The sequence below is a fragment of the Lichtheimia ornata genome (assembly GCF_029851405.1).
Source record: "Lichtheimia ornata isolate CBS 291.66 chromosome Unknown scaffold00003, whole genome shotgun sequence".
Lineage (NCBI taxonomy): Eukaryota > Fungi > Mucoromycota > Mucoromycetes > Mucorales > Lichtheimiaceae > Lichtheimia > Lichtheimia ornata.
In genome coordinates, this window is record NW_026695323.1 from 164,531 (window position 1) to 190,086 (window position 25,556).

The following is a 25,556-nucleotide window of genomic DNA, read 5'->3' on the forward strand; positions in this document are numbered from 1 at the left end:
ACCAATATTCAGAATCCCATTTCCATAACGATAAAAAGTCGTGTGTATTGGAGCAAGTTGCTATGCGAAAATAAAGCTGCTTCTAGATAATGGCTATCTGCTGCCCACGTGAAAAGGCCGTAAGACAAGTTGCTGCAAGCAAAGAATGCCTGTTTGAGACAATGGAGTAAAGACCTTGCTAATGCAACTATTGTATTGAACGCTGTTACGCTTGATTGTGGCAAATGAGCGTGCAAGAGAGTGTGTAGTATCAAGGAAGACGAGTGTCGTAGTAGAGTGACAAGAAGGCTGTGTACACGCCATGCACTTGCCATTCAGTCAAAGACAATCGGATCAAGGCAATTGGAGAGTTGACATGATGGGTTGAAGCAAGACAATCGTTCGCAGGTGGTAGTTGTATACTTGAATGGGTCAACAATTGAGGATGGGAGGAAGGGGGAAGAAGCTGTGAGTGGAAGAGCAGTAAATTTTAAGTAGGTTGACCTGTGAGACACCTCCTTAAACACTGTAAGTTAAATCTTGATTATGAGATTGCCCACCTCCAACATGAAACTTTGTCAGAAGGTTTGCTGGGACATGTCGATCAACTTCATTCATTTAAAATTGACAGACTTCATTGTGAAGATTTAAAATGCGGGGCCGATCCAAATGGTGGATGATGGGATCAAAAGAGCGGACGGCCCACCGCCCCGAAGTTGCCCACCACCAACTTGCAAATGGGTCAGAAGGGTGCTCTCGAGCATGCTGATCAACTTTTTCTAATAAAGACCTCACGCTTCATTTGAAAATTTTGTGTGGGAGCGTCCAAAAGTTTGAAAGACGGAGACATTCGCAGGGTCTGCGATTCATTAATTTTCATGTTTGCTGTTCCAGTGTAGCTCAGCCAAATCGGCTCGGATCAAGAAACTTGAATGATGGGAATGCTCAGCTGGAGCAGGAGAATCGTTCACATGCAATGGATTTTGCAACAAAGGTGATTGGTAGGAAATGGCTATTAGCTCGCTATATATGGACTGCTATAAAGTATCATCTTTCTATCCTTACATTCATGCAAACGTAGCTGTGTTACACAACACGACCCTCTGCATCTTTTGCTCTGCCAGGGTCCACCTACTTGACAATGAACAAAGACCACTTCTCATAGAGCATCACGCTTACAAACATAAAGGTGCCTGTATCTCCAAACTTTACAATGAAACGTGGGGTTTTGAATAGAGCAATGGGCTCGGCTTGGCCAACAGCACCTTGTGTGAAAGTTTCACGTTCAATGTCGCAACTAGCCCAAAAATTATTTTTTTGGTCGTCGTCGTCGAAGAGGTCGACCCCCAGATCCAGTTTGGCTGGTAGCGACATTGCGAAATCTGGGATTGGCAAGCTTGATCGTGAAACTGGCACCCAAGGCGCAGTTGGCCAAGCAGAGCACATTGTTCTATCAAAGACCCCACGTTTCATTGTAAAGTTCAGAGATACAGGCACCTTTATGTTTGTAAGCGTGATGCTATATGAGAAGTGGTCTTTGTTCATTGCCAAGTAGCTAGACCCTGGGGAGCCAAAGATGCAGAAGGACCACTTTGTGTAACTCAGCTACTTTGCATGACTGGAAGGATGGGAGGATGATACTGTATACCATTGACAATAGCCCATATATTGCGAGCTATCAGCTATTTCCTCACAATCGGCACTGTTGTCCACTCTATGACATGTGAGCGGTTCTCCTGCTCCAGCTCAACATTTCCATGATTCAACTTTCTTGATCCGAGCTGATTTGGCTGAGCTACGGTCAAAGAGAGATTACATCAATCCACACATCAGCATACATTCGAATGTCTCAGCTGATTAATCCTTGTTCGACCGTAACTCAACCAAATCAGCTCGGATCAAGGTACTTGAATCATGGAAATGAATGTCTGGAGCAGGAGCATCATTCCCATCATGTGGATTTCGCAACAATGCTGATTGGATAAAAGTGGCTATTAACTGCCAATGTATGACATAAAAGTGAGAGTTGCGTACCTATCATGCATTGTCCCTGAAGTCCTGACTTTTTAGCTGAGTCACCCAAAGTGGTCCTTCTGCATCTTTTGCTCTGCCAGGATCTAGCTACTTGACATTGAACAAAGACCACTCTTCATATAGCATCACGCTTACAAACGTAAAGGTGCATGTATCTCCGAACTTTACAATCAAACGTGGGGTTTTTATTACAGCAATGTGCTCGGCTTGGTCAACAGCACCTTGGGTGCCAGTTTCACGATCAAGCTTGCCAATCCCAGATTTCGCAATGTCGCTACCAGCCAAACTGGATCTGGGGGTCGACCTCTTCGTTATATGGAGGCTTGTTTAGCCTCGGTTTTTATTGGGAGTATGTCTGAGAGTGATACCCCAAAGACGTTACAAGGATGAAGAAATGTTATAGGAAGGAAAGGAGATGACTTTAGACTTATGTTGGATCATTGTTCCCCTTTGACAGGGAACTCACCGAGGAAAGAGTAGTTGGTGTGGACGAAGACAAAGATTTACCTTGATCTTTCAAAGTGTGACAAAGACGTTCAAGTTCAGGAATCGATAAGGAGGCAATAATGGTCTTAGCGTGGTCGGACATAGGATAACGCTTTTCAACGTGCTGTACCATGGCGTCTCGATCAGGGGAAGGAGGCTGAGGTTTGAGATCAATTTGGTCATCGGGGATAAAGTCACTAATAATGGCATCATTGTGGCTTTCAAAAGGCGAAGGATCAACGCTGAGCATGGAGATATCTGAATTTGAGCTATTGACTGAATACGATGAAGGCGATGATGGTGTAGGTGGGTTATAAGTATCAGGTGTAGGCTTGACTTGACGGTTGGTACATTGGGCTGCTCGGTGACCTGGTTGGCCACAGGTCCAACAAAGACGGCTACGGCTAGGATGGCGGGGACAAGCAGAGGTCGCATGACCAGCTGTGTGACAACGAAGGCAGTGTAGCGGCATTTCAGCCCAAGTGGCGTGGAACGAATCATCTGATGTAAGCCAAGGGATAGTGTGGGAAAGCTGCTTGTACTTGTAGTTGGCTGGGATTTTCAAGGTAGCGTAACCTCGTCCCATGAAGAGGTTTGATGCATGATCACGGAAGATGCCATAGTCACTAAGGCTACCATAAGGTGCCAGGGATTTGCGAAGACCAAGTCTTAATTTGTCTAGTGTAGTGAATGGAAGATCGGAGAGTTGAAGATGCACTAAACGGGTATCAGCGGAAATGGGCTTTGAGGCAAGAATACATTCACCATCATCAAAGGTGATGCCTGTTACAGATGTCTCTTCACACTGCTTGGATGTGGGAAGGAAGAGCTCAACAATGCGGCGTGATTGATCAGAATGAAGACGTACACCACAATTGTCTGGATAGCATTCGTTGATATAGCAAAGTAGAGCAGCGCGGTTTTCGGGGCGAGACGTGAAGTCGAAAAACATGCTAGGACAAGAAGCTGGGGAACCACCAACCTTCCATACTCTGGAACGGATGGTATTGTCAGTATCTTTTGATATCAGAGACTCCTTTATAGGAGGATGAGCACGCGTAGCATGAGCATAAGATGGGTGACGTTGTTGACTGTTTTGGGTGCCTGATGCCTTATCAGGCGATTTGATAAAATTCGCGGAAGACATGGGGGGTCGACCTCTTCGACGACGACGACCGAAAAATATTTTTTGGGCTGTTTGCGACATTGAACGCGAAACTTTCACACAAGGTGCTGTTGGTCAAGCCGAGCACATTGCTCTATTCAAAACCCCACGTTTCATTGTAAAGTTTGGAGATACAGGCACCTTTATGTTTGTAAGCGTGATGCTATATGAGAAGTGGTCTTGATCAATGGAAGTAGCACGACCCTGATAGAGAGAAAAGATGCGCAGGAGCGTGTTTGTGTAATGAAGCTGAGAGGCAGTGCTTGAAAGGTTCTCATTGGTGGAGTGTGCATGATTGACCCTGCCTACCTATATGTAAGGGCCTCCTTTGATAGACCGCATGGGAATTTTTTCGGATGAACCATGGTGTGGTTAACAAGCTAAACTGATCAGAGCATCCAAGACAATGAGGGATAATGGTCTTGTTCGTCTCCAGGGTTCGTTCTCATATAAGGTGATGCATACTGTACAAGGCATGTAGCACATGCTGATAGTTCTCATAGGTAAGCATATGCATGTACTCGTGCCCCATTGTATCAGAGCTAGCTCTTTCTTAGACGTGATGATTTAAAGCCAACATACAATGGACTGCAGCAAGCTCTATTGTTGGGTACAATTACTATGTGTTTATTATCTTTGCAAATACAAGCGTCTATGTATTTAAACATGTACGCAATCCGTTATTGCCAATGTCTATCGTCTATCAGCATATGAACAAGGAAGCTTTATTAACGGATGTAATATGAAAACTTCTGAATACAACGATGTAGATGATCTAATCTCGCTTTCCGATCTTCTATTTCTATCCTCGCGTACATTCCAGAAACCAACCAGTGGATGACACAGAACCAGCGGATATCGTTGTGTCATTGTCATAAGCATCTTCATCCATGATTGCAAAGTAGCTGCTGCATGCATTGACTTGAGTATCCCAATATCATCCATGTCTGAAAAGCAACTTTCGTCAAAGATATAAGCCTTCTTGTCAATTACATCCAATCCGTCATCGTCATCCTCAGCCATTTCCACGTAACATTGGTCCATCCTTCGTATTGACGACGCGCCACGTAACCAAAACGACATTTCAGGATCAGGTATCACTGTGCTTGATTGTATCCACCCATCCATCCAAAACCAATGCAAGTCCAACATGTTGATAGAAAGAACTCCTGTGCTCGCTTGCCGACGTACCCCTTTTCCATCCAGCTATTGATCAATCGCTTGTGGTCGTTTTCTTCGCATCTCAATCAGGTGAAGAATGCTTGTATTGCGCAGTAGTGGTTGATAGCTGGTATGGCATCATTCATAACGATCCGTATGTATTAAAGCAAGCTTCAATACGTAAATAAAGTTGCCTTTACACACTGACTATCTGCTGTCCATGTAAAAACGGCTGCAAGGCATGTTGTTGCAAGTAAGAAACGTTGATTGAGACAATTGAGTAAGGCTTCGCTGATAGCAACTACTGGAATGATCGCTGTTCAATTGGTTGTGGCAGGATAGCGCGCAAGAGCGTGTGTTGTGTCAAGAGATTCGTGTGTTGTAGAGTGACAAGAAGACTGTGTACACGCCATGGACTTGCCATGCAGTCAAAGGCAATCGGATCAAGGCAATTGTAGGATCGACATGATGGGCTGAAGCAGGACAATCGTTCGTAGGTGACAGTTGTATACTTGAATGCACCAACAGTTGACAATGGGAGGAAGAGGGAGTGGAAGAAGTGGAAATTAAATAGGTCGGACACCTCTTGTATAAATGCATGAACACCGTACATTCAATCCTTGATTATGAGATTGCCCAACTCGAACATGAAACTGTCACACAAGGTGCTCTTGGACATGATGATCATGTTGATCTAAAAATGACCCACACTTCATAACAAAGAACATGAATGGCTTGAGAGATTATGAACGGATGGGAACACTAGGGGATTGTAATGCGGTAGCGTAAAAGTGTAAGCTTATTGTAAGGTCATTATACATTACTCCATGGGCAGTGTTAAACCCAAAATTCAAAGTACACGAACAAAGTAAGCAACCAAGACCGCTATTCAATATACATAACAACATGCTTTAATACCACAACAACGCTTTTGAAAGGAATTGGGCACTAATCTCTGCTATGGTTGTATGGTCATCACTAGGGAATACAGCTGCTATTATTTTAGGATGCATATCTCTATCATAGGCACGACGATAGGCCTGTAATCGTCCCACATTTAAAGTGGGTGTCCATTTAGCCATGCCATGTGGAAAGTGATCCAAAAATTCGCTTGCCAATAGCTCGGCCGTTTTGATCCCCAAACGTCTACACGACCTTATATCACGGGAGAGCCCAATGGATGTGGCCGTTTCCTTTCCAAGCAATCGCATCCACGGTAAAAGATAAGGTGCAGCATTAAAGCTCAAAAATTCAAGCTTTGGACAATGTTGATGGATCATCTGTAAAGCCACCTTGTCGCAGCGTTGCACTGAGAGATAACGGATATTGGGGTATGCTTGTAGGACATGTTCCAGATCAGGTAAAAAGAGCTCTCGCACATGAAGTTCAAGATGCATCAGCAGTGGATTGGCAGGTATCGTCAAGGCGTCTGAACTTGGGTTGTCAAGGGCAGTATAATAGCACAACTCGGTAAGATTGGGACACATACGCATCACATCTTGATAGGGTATCAGCTCCACCATAAACTCCACCAGCAGCTTGCGTAGACGACATCCCATCTTTTGCAATGCGCCCACCAAAGGCTCAACATCATCTTCGGTACATTCTACATTCGATAGAAGAGCCTATGTTAACCTTCATTCCATAGGTGGGGACTAAAAAACGATGTTCATCATACTCACTATAAATCTGGAGTGAGCATAAATGAGGAAAGTAGCCATCAGTAATCCATGACATGGCCTTTGTAAAGATCAACGGGGTTTCACAAGAGAATGTTATATCCTTCACAAAATGATGCACGGTAGTTATCCATGGGCTGATGGCATGTATTTGCTCCTTTTGTGTCATGATAATCTCTCGCCAAGGTGCTGAACAGCATGCAAGTCGATTTCGCCAGGATGTTGACACTGACAGGCATTCGACGATATCATGTTTTGTCAGCTGTTCAAGGATCAAACCAAGGATCTCTATCGGTAATCGACCAAGTGTATCTGATGAATGAAGAACGTCGCTATTATGGGTATCAGTGATGATAGTTGTTGAAGAATTGCTGATGCCACCATCGTTGTCGTTAATAAAGCTTCCTACTCTTGTGTCATCGTAATCGATAGATGATGTGACATTGCTGCTGTTGCTGCTATGATTCCTCTGCATGTTTTTGGTTCATCCAAAAGTAATCGATAAAGAAAAAAAAAGTGTGGAGCAAAACAAAACTGCCCCATTTCCCAGGCACCAAATCATAGGATATAAAAGTGAAACCTCCGATCAGGGTTGATGGTCTTTATTGGTACACCATCTGGGGTAGCTCTACCGGTTGTTTCAGGTACCAATCATTATAGACACTTCCAAGCCATCTCGGCAAACCGCTTTGCTGGGACATGTGCAACATCGATCTGAAAGCCAAGTTGCATTGAGCACTTTTTCTTTTTCGAGCACCATCCTATCCGATGTGAATGGCTTACCACAACCTCGAATAATGTATCAAGTACGCCATCAATGCTTGCATCACTCTTGACGTCTTGATGGACTCGGGCACATATCTTGGCCAGGTCTTGTTCCAAGAAAATCCAATGCTCATAATAGCTGTTGTCATCAAAGACCATCGTTGCTATGAACCATCACTATTATCAGCTCCTATTGTCGCCTCATCATATAGCAACTTGATCTTACCTTTTGCAGAGCTCATAAAGTGGTCCACCACTTGTGCCTTGCATTTTGCCACAGCAAGCTCCAGATTCATGCCTTGATTCAACTTTGTCTTTGTACATTGTGTTAAAAGCTACTCTTCACGTGGATAGAACAACGCTTTTGTTGTTATTCACTTACCCTTAGGTCTTCCTCAAACATCTTGGCACAAGTGCTACGCAGGATTTTCAGTTGATGTGCGCATAAGCTCTTGAGATGGGAGTGAAGCTTGTCCAATAGATCATTTCGGCGTGCCTCATGTACACCAGCAAGATAAGATTGAGCTGCCTTTGTATCATACGTCCGCATCTCTTGATCTAGAATCTCCTTCATGCGCCTTCCAAAATCAGGTATCATTTGATTTTGCTCGAAAACTTGTTGATTGAAAGGAGTGAGCCTACTGATAAATCGCCCATACACAGCCTAGATGTAAAAAGACAACGCTTGAGTCAATTTGATAGCAATGAGATATAATGTAGATCACCATCACATACCCTATGCAAGTTGGCCAATTGAGCTTGGTATACATCTCGTTGACTCAATTCGATCCTTGACAATAGCTCGTCCAGCCTCGTACGACATGATCCATGTAGACATTCACGCACTTTGTCATCAAAGTCTTCTTTTGTTTTCCTCCGTACTCGGTCCACTTGTTGATCCAAATTCGCAATCACTCGTCCCTCGAGTATCACTCGGCAGCGTAGACGATGTAGTCTCTCATTCAAGTCGGCCTCATTCTTTAATTTCATAAATATGATAGTTAGTGTTACACTCCTAATATTATCTTGCGGTTTTAAATACCTTGTTGAATATCTCGGCGCAATCATGATGTGTTGGGGTGATGACGTCTTTTGAAAGTCGAGGAATATCCGTTGCCGTCTGATTCACAAATGACTCTTGTGATGGTGTGTGCCGAGGTTGGCTGTTGATGTCAGGATTCTCAATAGCTGCAAAGCTGTTGATATCATTGCTGTTTGGTGCAGGTGTATCATTCGAATGTAGACATGTTGCAATTGATGTATGCATCCACATTGACATGGCAAAGGAGAGATATCCATCAACAGGAACCAGTTGATGTGACGACTTGAAGGCATAATTTGGACCATGAAGATCATCAAACACACTAATTAATTCATGGCTGTCAGCATACAACCATCCATGTTGATCCCAACTAATTTACCGTTCTTTCAGCTTTTCGACGCGAAGATTGAATTCGGCAGCTTGTAGCTTTTTATGTGGCAGAGCTGTAACCATGAAATCAAGGTAGTCTCGGATTTGTGAGTCTTTTAGATTCTCTGGCTACAAAAGGATGATAAGTACCATTTGTAAAGAATAACACGCGCCGTAATTTTACCTTGTTCACGTCGCTCCAAACCTTTTCCAAGCTTTCATCCAATGTTTTCCTTACAGCAGTCAAAGGGACATCATCCTCATGATCACGAACAATGATTAAGATCATCGGCTTGCATCTATCGTTGATATGAGTACATAGAATTAAGCTTGGTGCTAAAGGCAGCCTTGGAAAGCGACTTACTGAGTTGGCAGGTCCATTTGCAGTTTCAATTCAAAGACGAGTCGCAATAAATCCATGTTGGCACCGACATTCAATCCAACTTGATGTTCCCAAAGGTTGAAAATAAGCACGGAGCTGCTCGCCATCAAGAACAAGGTGGATTTGCAATCGAAATCATAATCATCCAATCCTTGAGTATCCATCACCAACACTGGTTTGTCTTGAGCTCTGCTTATCCATATCCCCTTGGTACCAGGACCGAATTCGCCAGCTTTTCTTTCAGTGAATGTGGTTCCAAAGAGTCGGTTCAGCAAGGTGCCTAATTATTTTATACATAGCCATGCAGGGTGAGTATGTGATGGCACTGTCAACGAAAAAGAGTAGTTTCACGTGCACTCACTTTTGCCACATCCACGCGTTCCAAATGATGATACGACGTGATAATCGATACCAACGTCGTCAAGGCCCCACTGGTCAATAATAGCATCGGGTATCTCATCACTAGACAGGCAAGCATGGCAAAGGTTGGAGGGGGGGAAAAGGTCCATTTTGACATGAGTCACTCAAACGACCAGTACGTGCGTTTAAAAGCTCACATGAACTGCTGGTCGTCCTTGACTATCTGAAGTTGAGTGAATGGCGCCTTGGTAGAGCAATCGTTGGTGGCCATTGACAAGGCTGAGTCGGTGGTGACAGTGTCGTCGGCATAATCAAGTCTCATTTTTGGAAGAAGGAGCCAAGGAAGGCTTGGCATCACGCCCCTATTTGGCTTTAAAAGTGCCCATCGTGCCACACAATGGTACAACCTATTACTACCGCCTATTTTGTACAGTGCTGATGAATGAGCTCTCATGCAGGTCATATCCTATTTTACACATGCAGGGCACCAGCACAACAACAACGATGCCTGCCCGCCACCAACAGCTATCAATGGGAGCGTTGTACATCGCGTAGTTGTCTTCTTCGTTCTCCAAATAATATGTATCCATGGCAACAAATATACTCCTATTTTTATCTACCACGACATGAAAAGTGTTTGGGTCTCAGTGTTGTATTGTTCAGTTCCCTCTTTGATTGAGCACTGGAAATGCAGCTGTAGTCAAAAAAGGCTCCTGTACTAAAAAGCGCTCTGTACTCTTTCATGTACACGTGATGTCATGGAGTCGTTGTCAGCCATGCTCATATCCAAAGCCGTCGCTAGATGAAAAATATGCATGCAGCATCGCGTTAACTCACACACACCAACAAATAATATCACCGATCTTCGATCCAATGACGAGAGTACTCTACTGCAGTATCCTCAATCACAGCGTACGATCCGAATGTGACCACCCATCGATCAAAGTATCACTCACCATTGAATCATCGATGCTGTCAGAGCAATGTCATTACTGTACATAGAATGATGCTTTGATAAATTGATCAGTGACTCGTGTCAATGTGAGGTCAATCGTTCATGTTGGTGTCAGCTGCATATAAGAACGCCGGTAATTGTGTGTATGATGTCAACGTCGTAGTACAACAACAATACGCAGATCTTGTTGTGTCATGTGGTCGATCCTTTTTGTAGCGTGTTTTGGTTTTCTTTTTGTTAAAAGGTTCCACGACATGATCGTCTCTTGGCAAAGGGCTGCAGCATCGTAGAAAATTAGCCGCTACTTGCGACTATGTACTGCAACAAGAAGGGAGGTGTCAGCACGTTATGGTAAGCGTATGTTTTTATGTATGTCGCCGAGATTTTGATACCCGTTTGTTTACAGTGTGGTTTCCCCTTACATATAAAAGACAATCCCTCAGCCAACAGCATCTTTTTTCGTTGATTCATTTTCCTTTCCCTCCAACACCACCACACTCCCCTTGTCATGACTGCAGCTTATGCGAATAAAGCTTACGATCCAACACGTATGTACGCACATCAAAATGGCTATCCTCTTCAATCACGTTGATTGTTGTTGTACGCGTATGTCATATATAGATGATGCGGTGTCGCCTTCACAAAGTCGCAGCAAACCGCCTCTAACAGAACGAAATCGCTGTGTGCGTTACCTTTGTTGTGCGTGTTGCCTTCCCGTATGGGCACGGTGGATTGTGTGGTTCATTATTATAGCCATCATTATCCTGATCATCATCTTTGCTGCTTTGTTTGCTACTTTTACTATGCCATCATTTGACTTTGCAGGAGTGAGCAACAGCTCCTCAGATACCCAACCATCAAGACTTAGCTTTGATGGACACGTTGCCAAAATCAACTTTGATCTTCTCATCCATGCTCAAAATCCAAATGTGCTTGGTATTGATTTATCGCAGATCAATGCAACGGCAAGTATCATCATTATCATCATCATGTTTGACGCGTACTAATGTATGTATTTATAATTGCTACTACTACAACAGGCATATTACCCATCATCATCAGGTCCAATTAACGTAGGAGGTGGATACTTGGATCATCAATTCGTATCCCCACATGCCAATGAGAACTTCTCTTTTCCTTTTGCCATTGAATACGATCCATTTGGGCCATCCCATGAAACCATCCTTAAGCTCTTGATCGAAAAATGTGGATTGACAGGTGGACAACCCCAGGATTTAAACATTGATTATACGATCCACTTGACCGCCAAAGTATTGTTTGTTACAGTGCATCCCACCATCCAATCATCCACCACGTTTAAATGTCCTCTTGAAGACGTAAGTTATAAACATGTTTTATTTGCATTGATCATTCATGTCTTTTTATACATAGGGATCGGCATTACTTGGATCAGGAATGCCAGGATTACAAACTTTGGGTGGGATACTTCATGGTCGGTAGGGGGATCATGTACGCATCAATAAAAAAGCAACCATCATTGAAATACCCATTGCATTTGATTTGACACTTGGTCTGTGGACGAATCAAAATGACTCATTCTTTATCGATCTGTTGACAGAAATCAAGCAGCGATCCAAAAAAAGTTTCAGTCTCATTCTTTCTCTCTCTCTATCAACCTTTCTCTTTTTCCCTCCCTCTCTCTCTCTCTCAGCAACAACAATGAAGTACCGATCGACTCGTGGACAAGTCAAGGATTATTCCTTTGAGGAAGCCGTCATGGCTGGTCTTTCACCTGATGGTGGTCTTTTCATTCCTCAACACATTCCTCAAATCCCTGCGAATTGGCGTCAAGCCTGGGCCAACCTTTCTTTCCAAGAACTCGCTGTCGAAATCTTGAGCATGTATATCGATGATTCCGAAATCCCTCGGGCCGATTTGAAGGGTTTGGTGGAGCGATCGTATGCAACCTTCCGTGATAAGGACGTGACCCCTTTGCAAAAGATCCGTGATGGTCTTTATGTCCTTGAACTTTTCCATGGTCCTACTTTTGCCTTTAAGGATGTGGCTCTTCAATTTGTTGGCAACTTGTTTGAATACTTTTTGGAACGTCGCAACCGTACCGATACATTAGGCAAGGTGCATCGTTTGACCGTTGTAGGTGCTACATCCGGTGATACTGGCAGGTAAGCAATTCATGCATGTGTGTGTATGTGATCAAGTAGGCTTATCAACATCTTAGTGCTGCTATCTATGGTCTTCGCAACAAGAAGAATGTCTCTGTATTTATCCTTCATCCTCACGGCCGTGTCAGTCCTATCCAAGAAGCTCAAATGACCACTGTATTGGACAACAATGTGCACAATCTCTCTGTACAGGGTACCTTTGATGATTGTCAGGTAAAGGAATGGAATGGTATACTTTCATTGGATTATCATCTGACATGATGGATATGGTAGGATATGGTCAAGACTCTCTTTGGTAATAAGGAATTCAATGATCGCCATCATCTTGGTGCTGTCAACTCGATCAATTGGGCTCGTATTCTTGCACAAACCGTTTACTACTTCCACGCCTACTTTTTGACCTTGCGTTCACTCAACATTGATCCCGCCTCCCCTGAAGCTGATGCCATCAAGATCAACTTTTCGGTCCCCACTGGCAACTTTGGTGATATTTTGGCTGGTTACTTTGCTTATCGTATGGGATTGCCTGCCAACAAGCTTGTTGTTGCTACCAATGAGAACGACATTTTGTATCGATTCTTTGAGAGCAATGCTTACGAGAAGCAAACGGGTGCTGATGGCAATGTCAAGGAAACCTTATCACCTGCCATGGATATCTTGGTGTCCTCCAACTTTGAGCGATTGTTGTGGTATCTTGCACGTGAATTTGAACAAGGTGATGACGCCACTGCATCGGATGCTGCTGGATGCACTGTAGCTGGATGGATGCAACAACTCAAGGATCAAGGAAGTTTCCGTGTCAGCGATCAAGTCGTTGCCTCTGCACGCAAGATCTTTGATTCAGCCAATGTGACGGATGAACAAACCTTGTCCACCATTCGTCAATACTATGAACCCGCTACCAACCAAGCCAAGTACGTCCTCGATCCCCATACATCCGTTGGTGTTACTGCTGCCGATCGTCTCAGTGAGCAACGTCAATTGACCGCATACCCCAAGGGCAACCATGTCATGATTTGCCTTGCTACCGCTCACCCCGCCAAGTTTTCCGATGCTGTGGAAACCGCTCTCAAGCCCGTTGAAGGTTTCAACTTCCAAAAGGATGTCTTGCCCAAGGAGTTCATTGGTTTATTAGACAAGGAACGCAAGGTGGTTGCTGTTGAACGTGCTGATCCACAACTTATCATGGACGTCATTGAGCGTGAATTGCGCACCGAAGGCATCCAATTCTAGATTAGACTTTTCTCTTTCCCCCCACAAACACTTACTATCACCATCACTTCATTTTGATGTCCTCGTTTCCTCTTCCTCCCATATTTTAAACATCTAACGCACGCACACACGCACATATGCATATACAGTTTGTCATTTTGGTACATATATAATTTGGAAACATGTTTTCGGGTCCGTGCATCCCACATTGAGGTTCCACAAAGTTCAGCTCGTGACACATATAACCGAGTTCCGGGTACATGCAAATCGGGAAAGAAAAAGCTTTATACATAAACATTGTGTTTGGATCAACAAAATAGTAAGAGAATGCCAATAGATAATAAAGTACTACTAAAGAAACTTGGGTAAAACAATGTCTTTTAGCAGCATAGGCATGACGTTGCAATAGGAAAATACTAGGCTACGACGTATCAATGGAAAAAAGTGGGGGAACATATAAAAGGGCGGTGTACTAGCTATACACTTAAAAGGGCACAGATGGTGTTGAGAGGAATGACATGTCTCCAAAAGTATTGAAATCATCACCAGACATCCAAGGAAACTGAGGGGAGTTTAATACCAATGTATCGTTTTCATTGAGATGGGGTTCAAAACTTGACGTATCCACGATAGGGCCCTGTTGCCATGGAGACTGTTTGGTCATGGTCATGTGATCGAGCATCATACTTTGTGGGGTTGCTGCTGCCATCCAATCGTAGAAACCAAAATCACCACATTGTTGCTGCTGCTGTTGCTGGTTCACGGCAAAGCTTGTACTTGGCGTAGGTAGATACGGGCTTGTTGCTTGGCAATGATGATGATGATGATGAGGGATCGTCATCATGTTGTCAGAGGTGGTTGAAGTTACAGTGGATGAAGAAGACGAAGAAGACCAAACGGGTGTTTGCTGTTGATGCGTCACCATGGGCGTGGATGATGATGATGAAGAAGAAGACCAATTGGGCTGTAGATGTTTTTGATGATGTTTGGGTGGAGAAGGTGGGACAATGCGACGCTTGACATAATAACGCGTACCAGGCATTCGCAAATGCACTTGTGCAACACCAAAGTAAACCCGAGCTTGGACAGGTAAATGTGAATCCCGAATATTAATGTAATGGCTGGTTTGGCGCGTTTTACGTTGCTGGTAAGCTTCTTCAATGATACGATGATTGGGAAGATCAAACTCGGTAAAGTATGTATTCTCCAACATGAATCCCCAAATCACCCTTGGCTTTTGATGCTTTTGTTGGGGACAAGCCGTAAGGCGGCTACTAGTATCACTGGTAGCGGTAGTCGTCGTAGTAGTGGTCAAGTTGCTCATGATTTTGGAGGGGACAAAGAGATCAGCGATCCAAAACGACCCTGAATGTCTTGACGCCTTTAAAAAAGCTGACATTTGTAATCACCATGACAGGGTCGGTGGATTGTGCTGATCATCTGCAAGGTATTTTATTGGTTCGACGATCGTCTGGGTCACTCTAAGGGATCAAAAAGTAACATCTCCTCCCCGTTATTCGTGAATCGTCAAGCAAAGAGTAGTAAGTTCGTGCCCGGTTCTTCGCTCCTTAGCTGCAGCCTTTCCCCCGAAACCCCAACAACAACAAACAAATCAAAAATGGAGCATATTGTAGAAAGATCATACATCCACCATCTACACTCTAAACACAGATAAGGTTTTTCGCATCTCGTTTCCACACACACACACACACCACATTTTCTCCCTTTCTTCGTGCCTTTGTACTGTGAACGGTCATTGACCTCGTGACACTTTCAAGCAAGTTAATGGTGTTGGGTTGACAGCATCAACATTAGGCAATCCCGGCCATCAGGATTTAAGGTTCTCCTGATAATGAGTGACTCATAATCAATTCGTGGTAACTTGGTCATGAAACGTTCCCACTTGTATGTTAAGAGCTCTTATTATATAGCGTTTTGAGGGTGTTGGAAGAAGAACAAGCAACCTACATACGTATGCATGATGGATTAATTTTTGGCCGGTGTATCCATTGGCATGTCAACTAACCAGGTCGTCGCAAGAAGGGCATTGGTAGAACAAGTTTCTTTCCATCTACGCAGTAAATGTGTCAATCAGGGTCCAAAACATGATCTCGGGACCATTGACACTTTTGAGGACATGGAAAAGCAATCCTGCATAGAATTGTGACATGTGTCATGCATCTTTTTGATTTGTTTATGTGCGTATGTGTGCTGAGTAACAACGATGAGTACACGTGTTTTGAGCCCATCTGGCATAATAGACCGATTTGGTTATAATGCCATCAACATTTGATTCCGAGCCGATGTCTCGTATTCCATCAGACGACGTTAACAGCTGATAGCCCTGACATAATGCGCAATGGCCGTTGGTAAAACTGGATCCTCATCAACACGCATCCATATTACCCCCGTGAACTTTTTCACTTACCATGGTGATCAGCAGAGAGACCAAGGTCCATGTACCTACGTATACGCGTATAGTACTTTTTCATGCACAAAAGAGTCCGTGCCCACAAGCAGTATGTAGATGTCCACCCCCTTGCATCATCCATATCTCAATGTTTTACACCACCCGCTTCAAATGGGTAAAACGGATGATGTTATGATCACCAACGTGGATTTTTCGTGTGAAATAAACGAATGCTGCAGCTTGTAAATGTCATCCATCAACAACAGCCTGACACTATTATTCACACGCGTAGGATTAAAGACGTGATGCATACATACATTGGCTGAGATTCTCAATCGATCACGAGGGCAAAAAGAAGGAACAATTGCAAACTCCTTGTTTATGCAAGTTGCATGACCCTATCATACAATGTTCTTTTCACGGTCCCCGTTGTATGAGTTGGCTGTATCAAACCAATAATTGTTTATCTGCTATCGAAACTAAAGCCTTTTTTCACATGGGCCTTTGCATCAAATGTTTTGCATAGGTGCAGCTTTGCTGATGCTCAATACTACTACTCACAAATCTCCAGTGATGAGAAGGCGCCTTTAATTGTTTCGGATAAAGCCACCTGGCTCTCTCATGTGGTAGTTGTAAACCACTTTAGCTGCATCAAGTTGGTTGGGATTTTGTAAGACATGTAGGAGCAGAATCGACACATCTTTCCATTTTCCCTTGAGCATACATAAAACGAGGAGGTTGGATAGTCATACCCCAAAACAAACCATGCAGCCCATTCACAAAGACCTTCATTCGTCATATGAAGCTTGTGAACTTTCTCAATGTTCTAAGCTACTACATAAACCATCCACTTGTCAAGGTATGTACCTCTAGGATGAATGGATGCATACAGGAGGCCGTTAATGTAGCGGTCGAGAACATCTACAACGTGTGTGCATCGATGAAGGTACCAACGACGTTCAATTTTTGAAACGAACACCCACACAAATATCCTTAAAGAAAGACTTTTTCTTGGTTCAATGAACCAATTGGACATTTATCTAAGTCGCCTTCGCATAAAGCATTCGTCAAGCATACCTTTGTAACTTGAAGGGCCTTCCTCTTTGCATCTCACTTTATTCAAATCCAGGCCATGCATCCTATTTCCATGCCATTGAATCATCATTGTTGCTTTCAAAACTACTCGAATGCTCGTACATCATTCCAAATGACATGTAGTGGACGTTTAAATAGCACAACAACAAAGGGTTTGTGGTAGCAGATTGGTCTCATTGCTTGATGATTGACATTGTTACAACTTTGCCCCATCCGTGGATGGTAGGTTCTTGTTTATTATATGTGGAGAACAATGATCATATGTATCTACTAGTAGGCCTCTTTAGGAGGATTAGACGACATTACTAATGAACAAGGCACCCATACATTTACCAGCTAGCATCAACCACCTTTGTTTTTTATTACTTGAAGAGATCAATGAATGAAGTTTGATAAGCTAATACTATACTTGAGAGCTCAAACTGCTGGATTATTAATAATCAGGTACATCAACATGTAGAAAGCAGAGGATGCATTATTAGAAACGCCGAAACTGACGTCAGGTCAATTTGGTGACAAGAGAGGCAAAACAAAGGTATATCATCGCTCTTCCGTCAATAGCTGATCGACCACCCTCTCACCCCCCTACTCTTTTTTCCCTTTTATAATGCTTCGACAGTCCATTGTTCGACGAGGTTAGAAAGCAATTGCGCGTAGAAACGAGGAAAGGAAAAACAGGCTAACATGAGACCATCGTCACTACCACCAACAGCAGCAGCAGCCACCACCACCTCCCCCGTTGCTCGCAACATGCGTGCTGTTCCTGCCACCATGGCACGCACCTATGCCAGCACCAGCACACCCGATCCCAATGCCAACCCCATCACCGGCAAGACGACATTTGGCAGCCTGTCTGATGAGGATCGTATCTTCACCAACTTGTACCTCCGTCACGACTATCGCTTGAAAGGTGCCTTGAAGCGTGGAGACTGGTACAAGACCAAAGAACTTGTTCTCAAGGGTCATGAATGGATCTTGGATGAAATGAAACAATCCGGTCTTCGTGGTCGTGGTGGTGCCGGTTTCCCTACAGGCTTAAAGTGGAGCTTCATGAACAAACCATTGGATGGGCGGTAAATAATGCCACACACACACACGTGACACAAAGACATGTCAAACTCATATATATCCTTATTCATTCTAGTCCACGCTACTTGGTTGTCAATGCTGATGAGGGCGAACCTGGTACATGCAAAGATCGCGAGATTATGCGAGGTGATCCACATAAGCTCATTGAAGGATGCTTACTTGCTGGTGTTGCTATGAAGGCCAATGCTGGTATGTGTGTTTGTGTGTGCGTGCAGAGGAAAATAAGGATGGTGGACTCAACTTTTTATTGTAGCTTATATCTATATCCGTGGTGAATTCTATCAAGAAGCATCGCATCTTCAAGAAGCTATCAATGAGGCATATGAAGCTGGTTTGATTGGCAAGAATGCTTGTGGCTCTGGTTATGATTTCGACGTTTACATTCATCGTGGTGCTGGTGCTTACATTTGTGGCGAGGAAACTTCGCTTATTGAATCCATCGAAGGCAAGCAAGGCAAACCTAGATTGAAGCCACCTTTCCCTGCTGATGTCGGTCTCTTTGGTTGTCCTTCCACTGTCACCAACGTCGAAACTGTGGCTGTTGCTCCCACTATTTTGAGACGGTATGAAAGCAATACAAATGGGCGTGCTCATCCATTAACTAACCTTTTCTTTTCTTAACAGTGGTGGAAAATGGTTTGCCAGCTTTGGCCGTGCACGTAATCAAGGTACCAAGCTTTTCTGTATCTCAGGTCACGTCAACAACCCATGCACTGTGGAGGAAGAAATGTCCATTCCTTTGCGCGAGTTGATTGAAAAGCACTGTGGTGGCGTACGAGGAGGATGGGATAATCTTCTTGGTATTGTTCCTGGTGGTTGTTCAGTTCCTGTTTTGCCCAAGCATATTTGTGATGATGTTTTGTAAGTGAAAGTTGGCAACTTTATTTGGTGGTATATACTCACCTTTGTATAGAATGGACTTTGATGCCCTTCGTGATGTCACATCAGGTCTTGGTACTGGTAGGTAACAAAAGCACACACGATGGAATGTGAATGGTCCACTCATCAATGAACGTATGGTGTCTGTTTATGTTTGTCTCTTATAGCTGGTAAGTACTACCTATTGTGCATGGTTCGGAATATGACATGGGATATTGATGGTTACACATTATAGCTGTCATTGTCATGGATAAGTCCACTGATATTGTTCGTGCCATTTCTCGATTTGCCAAATTTTATCGTCATGAATCATGCGGCCAATGCACACCCTGCCGTGAAGGTACAAAGTGGCTCGAGATGATGATGGATCGTTTTGAAGATGGTCAAGGACGCCCTGAAGAGATTGATCAGCTCTGGGAGCTTACAAAGCAAATTGAGGGCCATACCATTTGTGCCTTGGGCGATGCTGCTGCATGGCCGGTAAGGATAAAATTGCTTTTTGGATCATGTAGTGGTACTTATTTTTCTGTTCTGTTTAGGTTCAAGGTTTGATTCGTCATTTCCGCCCCGAGTTGGAGAATCGTATGGCACAATTCCAACGCTCGCTCGAAGCTCAGCAACAAGCTCAACAATTGCATGCTTAGAAAAGACACTCTTTCCTTATACAGTAGACACATATATCGCCCCCCGCTTAAATACACACACAGTACACCACGCGCTTTGAGTCCCGCTTGCATATCGAGCAAAACTTGCCTGAATCGGTCAATCCAATGAGTTGGGTATCTAGAACTCAGCTACCTTTCAAATGCCTCGTTGACCACACTTTTTCCCCCCACACGCGTCTTCTTCCTGCTTCTTCTTTTTATTTCAACTCACATACTAAACGTAAAAAAGGTACTGTGTTGTTATCATTTCATTCAATGAGCTATGCTCTTGTGTTGGGAGGAAGGGAATCAGGGCTCTACATTAAGAACATGTCAACGTGAACGCGAAGCTGACCAATGAGCGATCTACAGTAATGTGCAAGTCTGCTGCCCCATCCGGAGAACGCCAAGTGCTTCCCACCAATGTCAAGCCTGTTCACTACGATTTGACTATCAAGCCTGATCTCAATACCTTTGTCTTTTATGGCCAAGTCAAGATTGAGTGAGTTTCTTCATGTACGCGCGTCTTGTTTGCATATACCAACCAATGACCCACCCTTTAGTCTTGAAGTCAAGGAAGATACCACCAAGATTGTTTTGAATACGCACGAGATCAAGATCCACTCTGCTACCTTGTCCTCTGCTAGTTTGAAGACTGAGACAAAGTACGTTGTTGACGCGCATATGGGATGTATATGAGCATGCATGGTTACTTATAATATGCCGCTATGATTGGGTAGGCAAAAGGCCAAGGAGATCGAGTACGATGAAAAGAAGGATTTGGCAACATTGACCTTTGAAGAAGGTGTGCCTGCCAACACCAAGGCTGTATTGGATATTTCGTTTGAGGGTATCTTGAATGATCAAATGGCCGGCTTTTACCGCTCTTCCTACAAGGATGCTCAGGGTAACACCCAGTAAGTATTCATCGTCCCACCCCATGTGTGTGTATGTGTATGCATACTCATCTCTTCTATAGGTACTTGGCAACCACACAATTCGAAGCTACGGATGCTCGTCGTGCATTCCCTTGCTGGGATGAGGTATTGTATTGTTTGTTGTGGGTGGCGTGGAAAAAAAGGAGCGATGAAACGCTGACCCTACTTGCCCCACACCCCACTCAACCCCTTATAGCCTGCTCTTAAGGCCACTTTTGATGTTACACTTGTTGTCCCATCTGAATTGACTGCCTTGTCCAACATGAATGTGACCTCGGAGAAACCTTATTTGGAATCTGGAAAGTTGTCAGGCAAGACCGAAGGAAAGACCGAAGGCAAGACTGAAGGCAAGACCGAGGGCAAGACCGAAGGTGGAAGTGCTAGCAACCAAAAGCTCAAGGAAGTCAAGTATGCCACCACGCCTCCTATGAGTACCTATCTTCTCGCTTTTGTCGTGGGTCCATTCGAATACATTGAGGCTTACACTTCGGGTGAACACAATGGTCATCCCATCAAGACACGTGTCTATGCTTTGCCTGGTTCCGTGGAACAAGGTCGCCATGCTTTGAATGTCGCCACTGCTGCTTTGGAGTACTTTGCCAATGTCTTTGGTGAACCTTATCCCTTGCCAAAGATTGACATGGTTGCCATTCCTGATTTTGAAGCTGGTAAGTGAACGATGATTTTGAAAGGAAAACATGTGCTTACATGATCCTCCCTATTACTAGGTGCAATGGAAAACTGGGGTCTTGTCACTTATAGAAACGTTGCAGTAAGTAATGATGATGGTATATCATTGTTAGTGTCCAAGGCAATTAACACATGGGGAAATAGCTTCTTTTCGATGAAAAGTCATCATCCATTGTATTCAAAAAGAGCACCGCCTATACCGTGTGTCACGAACTTGCCCATCAATGGTTCGGCAACTTGGTAAGGTTATGACAAAGGGCATCCTTGTTCTTGGGCTCACTTTTACTATGCCACTTAGGTTACCATGGAATGGTGGGATCATCTTTGGTTGAATGAAGGCTTTGCTACTTGGGTTGGTTGGCTTGCTGTCGATCACATTTTCCCTGAATGGAACATTTGGGTCTCCTTTGTGAATGAAGATATGCCTCGTGCTTTGAGCTTGGATGCTTTACGTTCGTCTCATCCCATTGAAGTGGCCGTCAATGACCCTGCCGAGATCCACCAGATCTTTGATGCCATCTCTTATTACAAGGGCGCAAGCGTTATCCGCATGCTTAGCTCGTGGCTCGGTGTTGATACTTTCCTTGCAGGCGTTCGTCGCTATCTTCGCAGACACAAACTTGGCAACGCATCCACTTCGGACTTGTGGAAGGCATTGAGTGAGGAAGCCGGTCAAGATGTCTCGCAATTCATGCAACTTTGGACTAAGCGTGTTGGCGTAAGTATCGTAACATGGAACATGTGTATGTGTGACAAGGCAAATGCCCTGACTAACAATCTTTTATTAAAGTATCCTGTGCTCAAGGTTGAGGAGCTCGGCAACAACTCTATTGAAGTTACACAATCTCGCTATCTTTCTACCGGTGATTTGGAAGCAAAGGAAGACACGTGAGTGAATCATCCCTCTTATTTAACATTGGGTTATTGACAATGCCTTATAGCACTGTTTGGTGGAATCCTCTTGGCATCCTCACTCCTGAAAAGATTGAATCCTACACCTTGACCGAAAAGTCCCAAAAGTTCACTGTGCCAGAGAGTGGATTGTTCAAGTTGAATGCTGGACAAACAGCCGTCTATCGTGTCAATTATCCTATCGAAGTTGTCCGCCGATTGGGTGAAGAGATTAAGAAGGGATCCGATGGTATGCTCGCCAACGCTGCCGATCGTGTTGGATTGCTTGCGGATTCTGGAAACTTGTGTGTGAGCGGTGAGCAATCTACAGATGCCTTTTTGGAGTTGGCCCAAGCATTCACCAATGAAAAGGAATACTTGTAAGTGGTTCAAAAAAGTACACAGCCAATGTATTCATCATCTTTTACGTATTAGTGTTTGGTCACAATTGAGCGCTCATTTGAGTGGCATTCTTGGTGTATGGGCCAAGCAACCTGAGGAGGTCGTTAACACGCTCAAGGCATTGCGTCGCAGCTTATTTGCTCCCGTGGCTCACCGACTTGGTTGGGAGTTTGCCGAGAATGAGGAGTACTTGACAACGATCCTTCGTGTTCTTGCGTTGACAAATGCTGGTCGATCCAATGATGTTGAAACTGTTACTGAAGCCAAGAAGCGTTTCTGGAAGTTTGTTGATGGTAGCAATGACGCATTGCATCCAAACATGCGTGGCCCTGTTTATGGTATTGTTTTGTTGACGGCTGAGAATGAGCAAGAAGAAACCAAGGTGTGGGAGGCCATTCAAAAGATTTATTTGGACGAGAAGCTCCCAACGGATCAACGCATGATTGCACTCAATGCTCTTGGTGGTGCCAAATGCCCTGATCTTATCAAGCGATACCTCGAAATGTCGATGGATGATAAGCAAGTACGTGGCCAAGATTCCATCTATGTCTTCCGATCGTAAGTAGATAAAGGAGAAAAAGGAAATCCTGTGGAAAAGGAATTCATTAGCATGAATGATGTATGCTGATCATCATCATCATCCTTAGGTTGAGTGTCAATGCAGATGCTCGTGATCTTTTCTGGGAATACTTCAGGGAGAATTATGACGCTCTTCATGCCAAGTTTGCCAAATCTATCAGCTTGTTTGGTTCTGCAGTGCGTTCGGTTGTTGGCGGTTTCACTACATTCGAAAGATTGGAAGAGATTGAAGCCTTCTTTGCCAATAAGGAAACCAAGGAATATGAACGACCTCTTCAACAGGCTCTTGAATCCGCCAGAGTGAACGCCAAATGGCTTCAACGGGATGCTGCTGTAGTCGAAGCTTGGGTGCGCAAGAATAGTGCCAAGTTCCAATAATGATGATGAGACATCATCTTTGTATGTATACATTTGTGAATATGAAGTAAAGGAGGATACCTTGATGTAAACAAAAAGTCTACTTGAAATGAACAGGAGTGCTGATCGATGATGCTGGGTCTACACTTGTTGAGATGTTGGTGGGGGAGGAGGGGGGGAAAGGAAGCAAGGAAGGTTACATGTTTATAGACAACAGATTAGGTTGATCAACCATCTTTCCTTCAGAGCACACACACACACACACACAAACGCACATGTTTCACCTTTTACGTCTCCTTAAGTCAACAACGCATGGGGCATGGAATTCCCATTTTAGGATACAAGTTGCAACATGTCAAAGCGAATAAGATTAATCCTCCAAGGTTGTCAATAGGAGATGGGCACTGTAGAGAGCCTGATGGTGATACACAATGTTAGTAATTGACATGCTGCATGCTCCTTGGGGGTAAATGACATGAGGAAGCTCCTGATACGCAATTGACAGGCACGTGGGATCGATCCAGTGGATAATTTTCAATGGTTGTAGAATATCGATTTATTTGTATACAAATGAGACTTTTGCTGGATTGTTGTATTACCCTATTTACATATAGTGTAGCATAATGCTGGCCGCGCGCACACAAAAGGCATATAAACTACTGGAGGAGAGACTATGATGGGGGCATATATGACATAATAGTAGAGTGGGTAAAAAGGAGAGAGTGAGAGAGAGATAAAAGAGATGGTCATGTCCAGCCATCGGTATATACACAAGGCAAGTTTTGATGAATGTGAAGTTATAATAAGAAAAGGGAGCGCATGATGTCAAGAAAAAGAATGCATGACGAATAATAAAATGGGATCGTTAAACACCGTTAGGGATCGAACTTGAAGAGATAAGGATGAAGGGGCATCCATTTGTTATAGCCGATAGGCTGTGGTCGAACAAACACAGGTGGGGGGCTGTCGGCTTCAGAATCGCTTGTTAAAGGAGATGGCATGGATGATTGCGTCCTTGGTTCATGGCATCGTTGATGACGTGAGAGTGTTGTCTTGCGCGTAAATGACTTGCCACAATGGCAGACGTAGGGTCTTTTGCCGGTATGTGTACGTCGATGACGAGCCAAAGAAGACGACTATGAGATGGATGATGATAAGTCAACGGCACATTTTGGAAATTGGGTCAAGAAGTAATACTTACGTCGCTAAAAGATTTACCGCATGCCGTGTATTCACAAACATGAGGACGTTCACCCGTATGGGTGCGATAATGAACTGTGAGGGCTGATCGTTGAATGAATTGTTTGCCGCATCCTTCCCACTGGCAATGATAAGGTCGTTCTCCGGTATGAATACGTCGATGTCGGCTCAAATCAGATCGCCGAGAAAAGGATTTACCACAATTAAACCAAGTGCAAGCAAATGGCCTGTCGTAGTAATAATCAGCAGAGGAGGAAGAAGTTGACTCAATGGAAGAGAATGATGACATGCGTGTGGTGCGCATAAAATGTTCGTCGTCTTGATTATGGTTGAGAAGATTTTGAATATCCATGATGTATCGAATGTGTGTGTGTGTGTGTGTGTAGAAAACAAGGAAAAGCAAGAGCGAGAGAAAAAAAAAAGAGAAAGAGAACTTTGTCTGAAGAGCGGTAGCAGATCCAATTGCATGTCGCTTAATTTATATAAATGCTGTGTCACGGGTGATTCAACTTGGTGATACGCAATGCACAGATTACCGTGTGCCACACAGACAAAGTGGATGTGCTATTGTGAGTACTTTGCACGTTCACTACAAAAAAGAGACCCCTATTGTGTGCTGTATCTCAACCCCTCTTGTCTTTTTGCTCAA

The 25,556-nt window shown here is 43.9% G+C and overlaps 9 protein-coding genes across 9 annotated transcripts; 4 read left to right on the forward strand and 5 right to left on the reverse strand.

The window, feature by feature from the left end:
* Positions 1-2,440: 2,440 nt before the first annotated feature.
* Positions 2,441-3,646, reverse strand: O0I10_001046 (uncharacterized protein; the record flags this gene model as incomplete). The annotated part of the gene is made up of 1 exon (XM_058481144.1): positions 2,441-3,646. One exon carries the CDS (start codon positions 3,644-3,646, stop codon positions 2,441-2,443), a length of 1,206 nt encoding a protein of 401 aa, XP_058347782.1.
* A 2,090-nt stretch (positions 3,647-5,736) lies between these two features.
* O0I10_001047 (uncharacterized protein) lies at positions 5,737-6,979 on the reverse strand (the record flags this gene model as incomplete). The annotated part of the gene is made up of 2 exons (XM_058481145.1): positions 5,737-6,431; positions 6,508-6,979. The coding sequence occupies 2 exons, from the start codon at positions 6,977-6,979 to the stop codon at positions 5,737-5,739; spliced, it is 1,167 nt and encodes a 388-aa protein (XP_058347783.1).
* A 179-nt stretch (positions 6,980-7,158) lies between these two features.
* On the reverse strand, positions 7,159-9,744 carry O0I10_001048 (uncharacterized protein; the record flags this gene model as incomplete). Its single annotated transcript, XM_058481146.1, has 11 exons — positions 7,159-7,218; positions 7,288-7,433; positions 7,496-7,583; positions 7,652-7,933; positions 8,005-8,247; positions 8,312-8,633; positions 8,691-8,809; positions 8,865-8,979; positions 9,045-9,342; positions 9,424-9,524; positions 9,620-9,744. The coding sequence occupies 11 exons, from the start codon at positions 9,742-9,744 to the stop codon at positions 7,159-7,161; spliced, it is 1,899 nt and encodes a 632-aa protein (XP_058347784.1).
* Positions 9,745-11,180: 1,436 nt separating this feature from the next.
* On the forward strand, positions 11,181-11,838 carry O0I10_001049 (uncharacterized protein; the record flags this gene model as incomplete). Its single annotated transcript, XM_058481147.1, has 3 exons — positions 11,181-11,342; positions 11,418-11,714; positions 11,770-11,838. The coding sequence occupies 3 exons, from the start codon at positions 11,181-11,183 to the stop codon at positions 11,836-11,838; spliced, it is 528 nt and encodes a 175-aa protein (XP_058347785.1).
* A 219-nt stretch (positions 11,839-12,057) lies between these two features.
* On the forward strand, positions 12,058-13,754 carry O0I10_001050 (threonine synthase; the record flags this gene model as incomplete). The annotated part of the gene is made up of 3 exons (XM_058481148.1): positions 12,058-12,521; positions 12,578-12,734; positions 12,795-13,754. 3 exons carry the CDS (start codon positions 12,058-12,060, stop codon positions 13,752-13,754), a joined length of 1,581 nt encoding a protein of 526 aa, XP_058347786.1.
* Positions 13,755-14,217: 463 nt separating this feature from the next.
* O0I10_001051 (uncharacterized protein) lies at positions 14,218-15,132 on the reverse strand (the record flags this gene model as incomplete). The annotated part of the gene is made up of 1 exon (XM_058481149.1): positions 14,218-15,132. The coding sequence occupies one exon, from the start codon at positions 15,130-15,132 to the stop codon at positions 14,218-14,220; it is 915 nt and encodes a 304-aa protein (XP_058347787.1).
* A 2,790-nt stretch (positions 15,133-17,922) lies between these two features.
* Positions 17,923-19,850, forward strand: O0I10_001052 (NADH dehydrogenase [ubiquinone] flavoprotein 1, mitochondrial; the record flags this gene model as incomplete). Its single annotated transcript, XM_058481150.1, has 7 exons — positions 17,923-18,311; positions 18,383-18,516; positions 18,581-18,890; positions 18,952-19,188; positions 19,241-19,287; positions 19,442-19,686; positions 19,746-19,850. 7 exons carry the CDS (start codon positions 17,923-17,925, stop codon positions 19,848-19,850), a joined length of 1,467 nt encoding a protein of 488 aa, XP_058347788.1.
* Positions 19,851-20,224: 374 nt separating this feature from the next.
* Positions 20,225-23,728, forward strand: O0I10_001053 (uncharacterized protein; the record flags this gene model as incomplete). The annotated part of the gene is made up of 12 exons (XM_058481151.1): positions 20,225-20,352; positions 20,414-20,515; positions 20,591-20,767; positions 20,830-20,893; positions 20,985-21,456; positions 21,517-21,560; positions 21,623-21,718; positions 21,777-22,196; positions 22,269-22,366; positions 22,420-22,749; positions 22,805-23,329; positions 23,419-23,728. The coding sequence occupies 12 exons, from the start codon at positions 20,225-20,227 to the stop codon at positions 23,726-23,728; spliced, it is 2,766 nt and encodes a 921-aa protein (XP_058347789.1).
* Positions 23,729-24,582: 854 nt separating this feature from the next.
* On the reverse strand, positions 24,583-25,259 carry O0I10_001054 (uncharacterized protein; the record flags this gene model as incomplete). The annotated part of the gene is made up of 2 exons (XM_058481152.1): positions 24,583-24,843; positions 24,909-25,259. The coding sequence occupies 2 exons, from the start codon at positions 25,257-25,259 to the stop codon at positions 24,583-24,585; spliced, it is 612 nt and encodes a 203-aa protein (XP_058347790.1).
* Between the last annotated feature and the right edge of the window lie 297 nt (positions 25,260-25,556).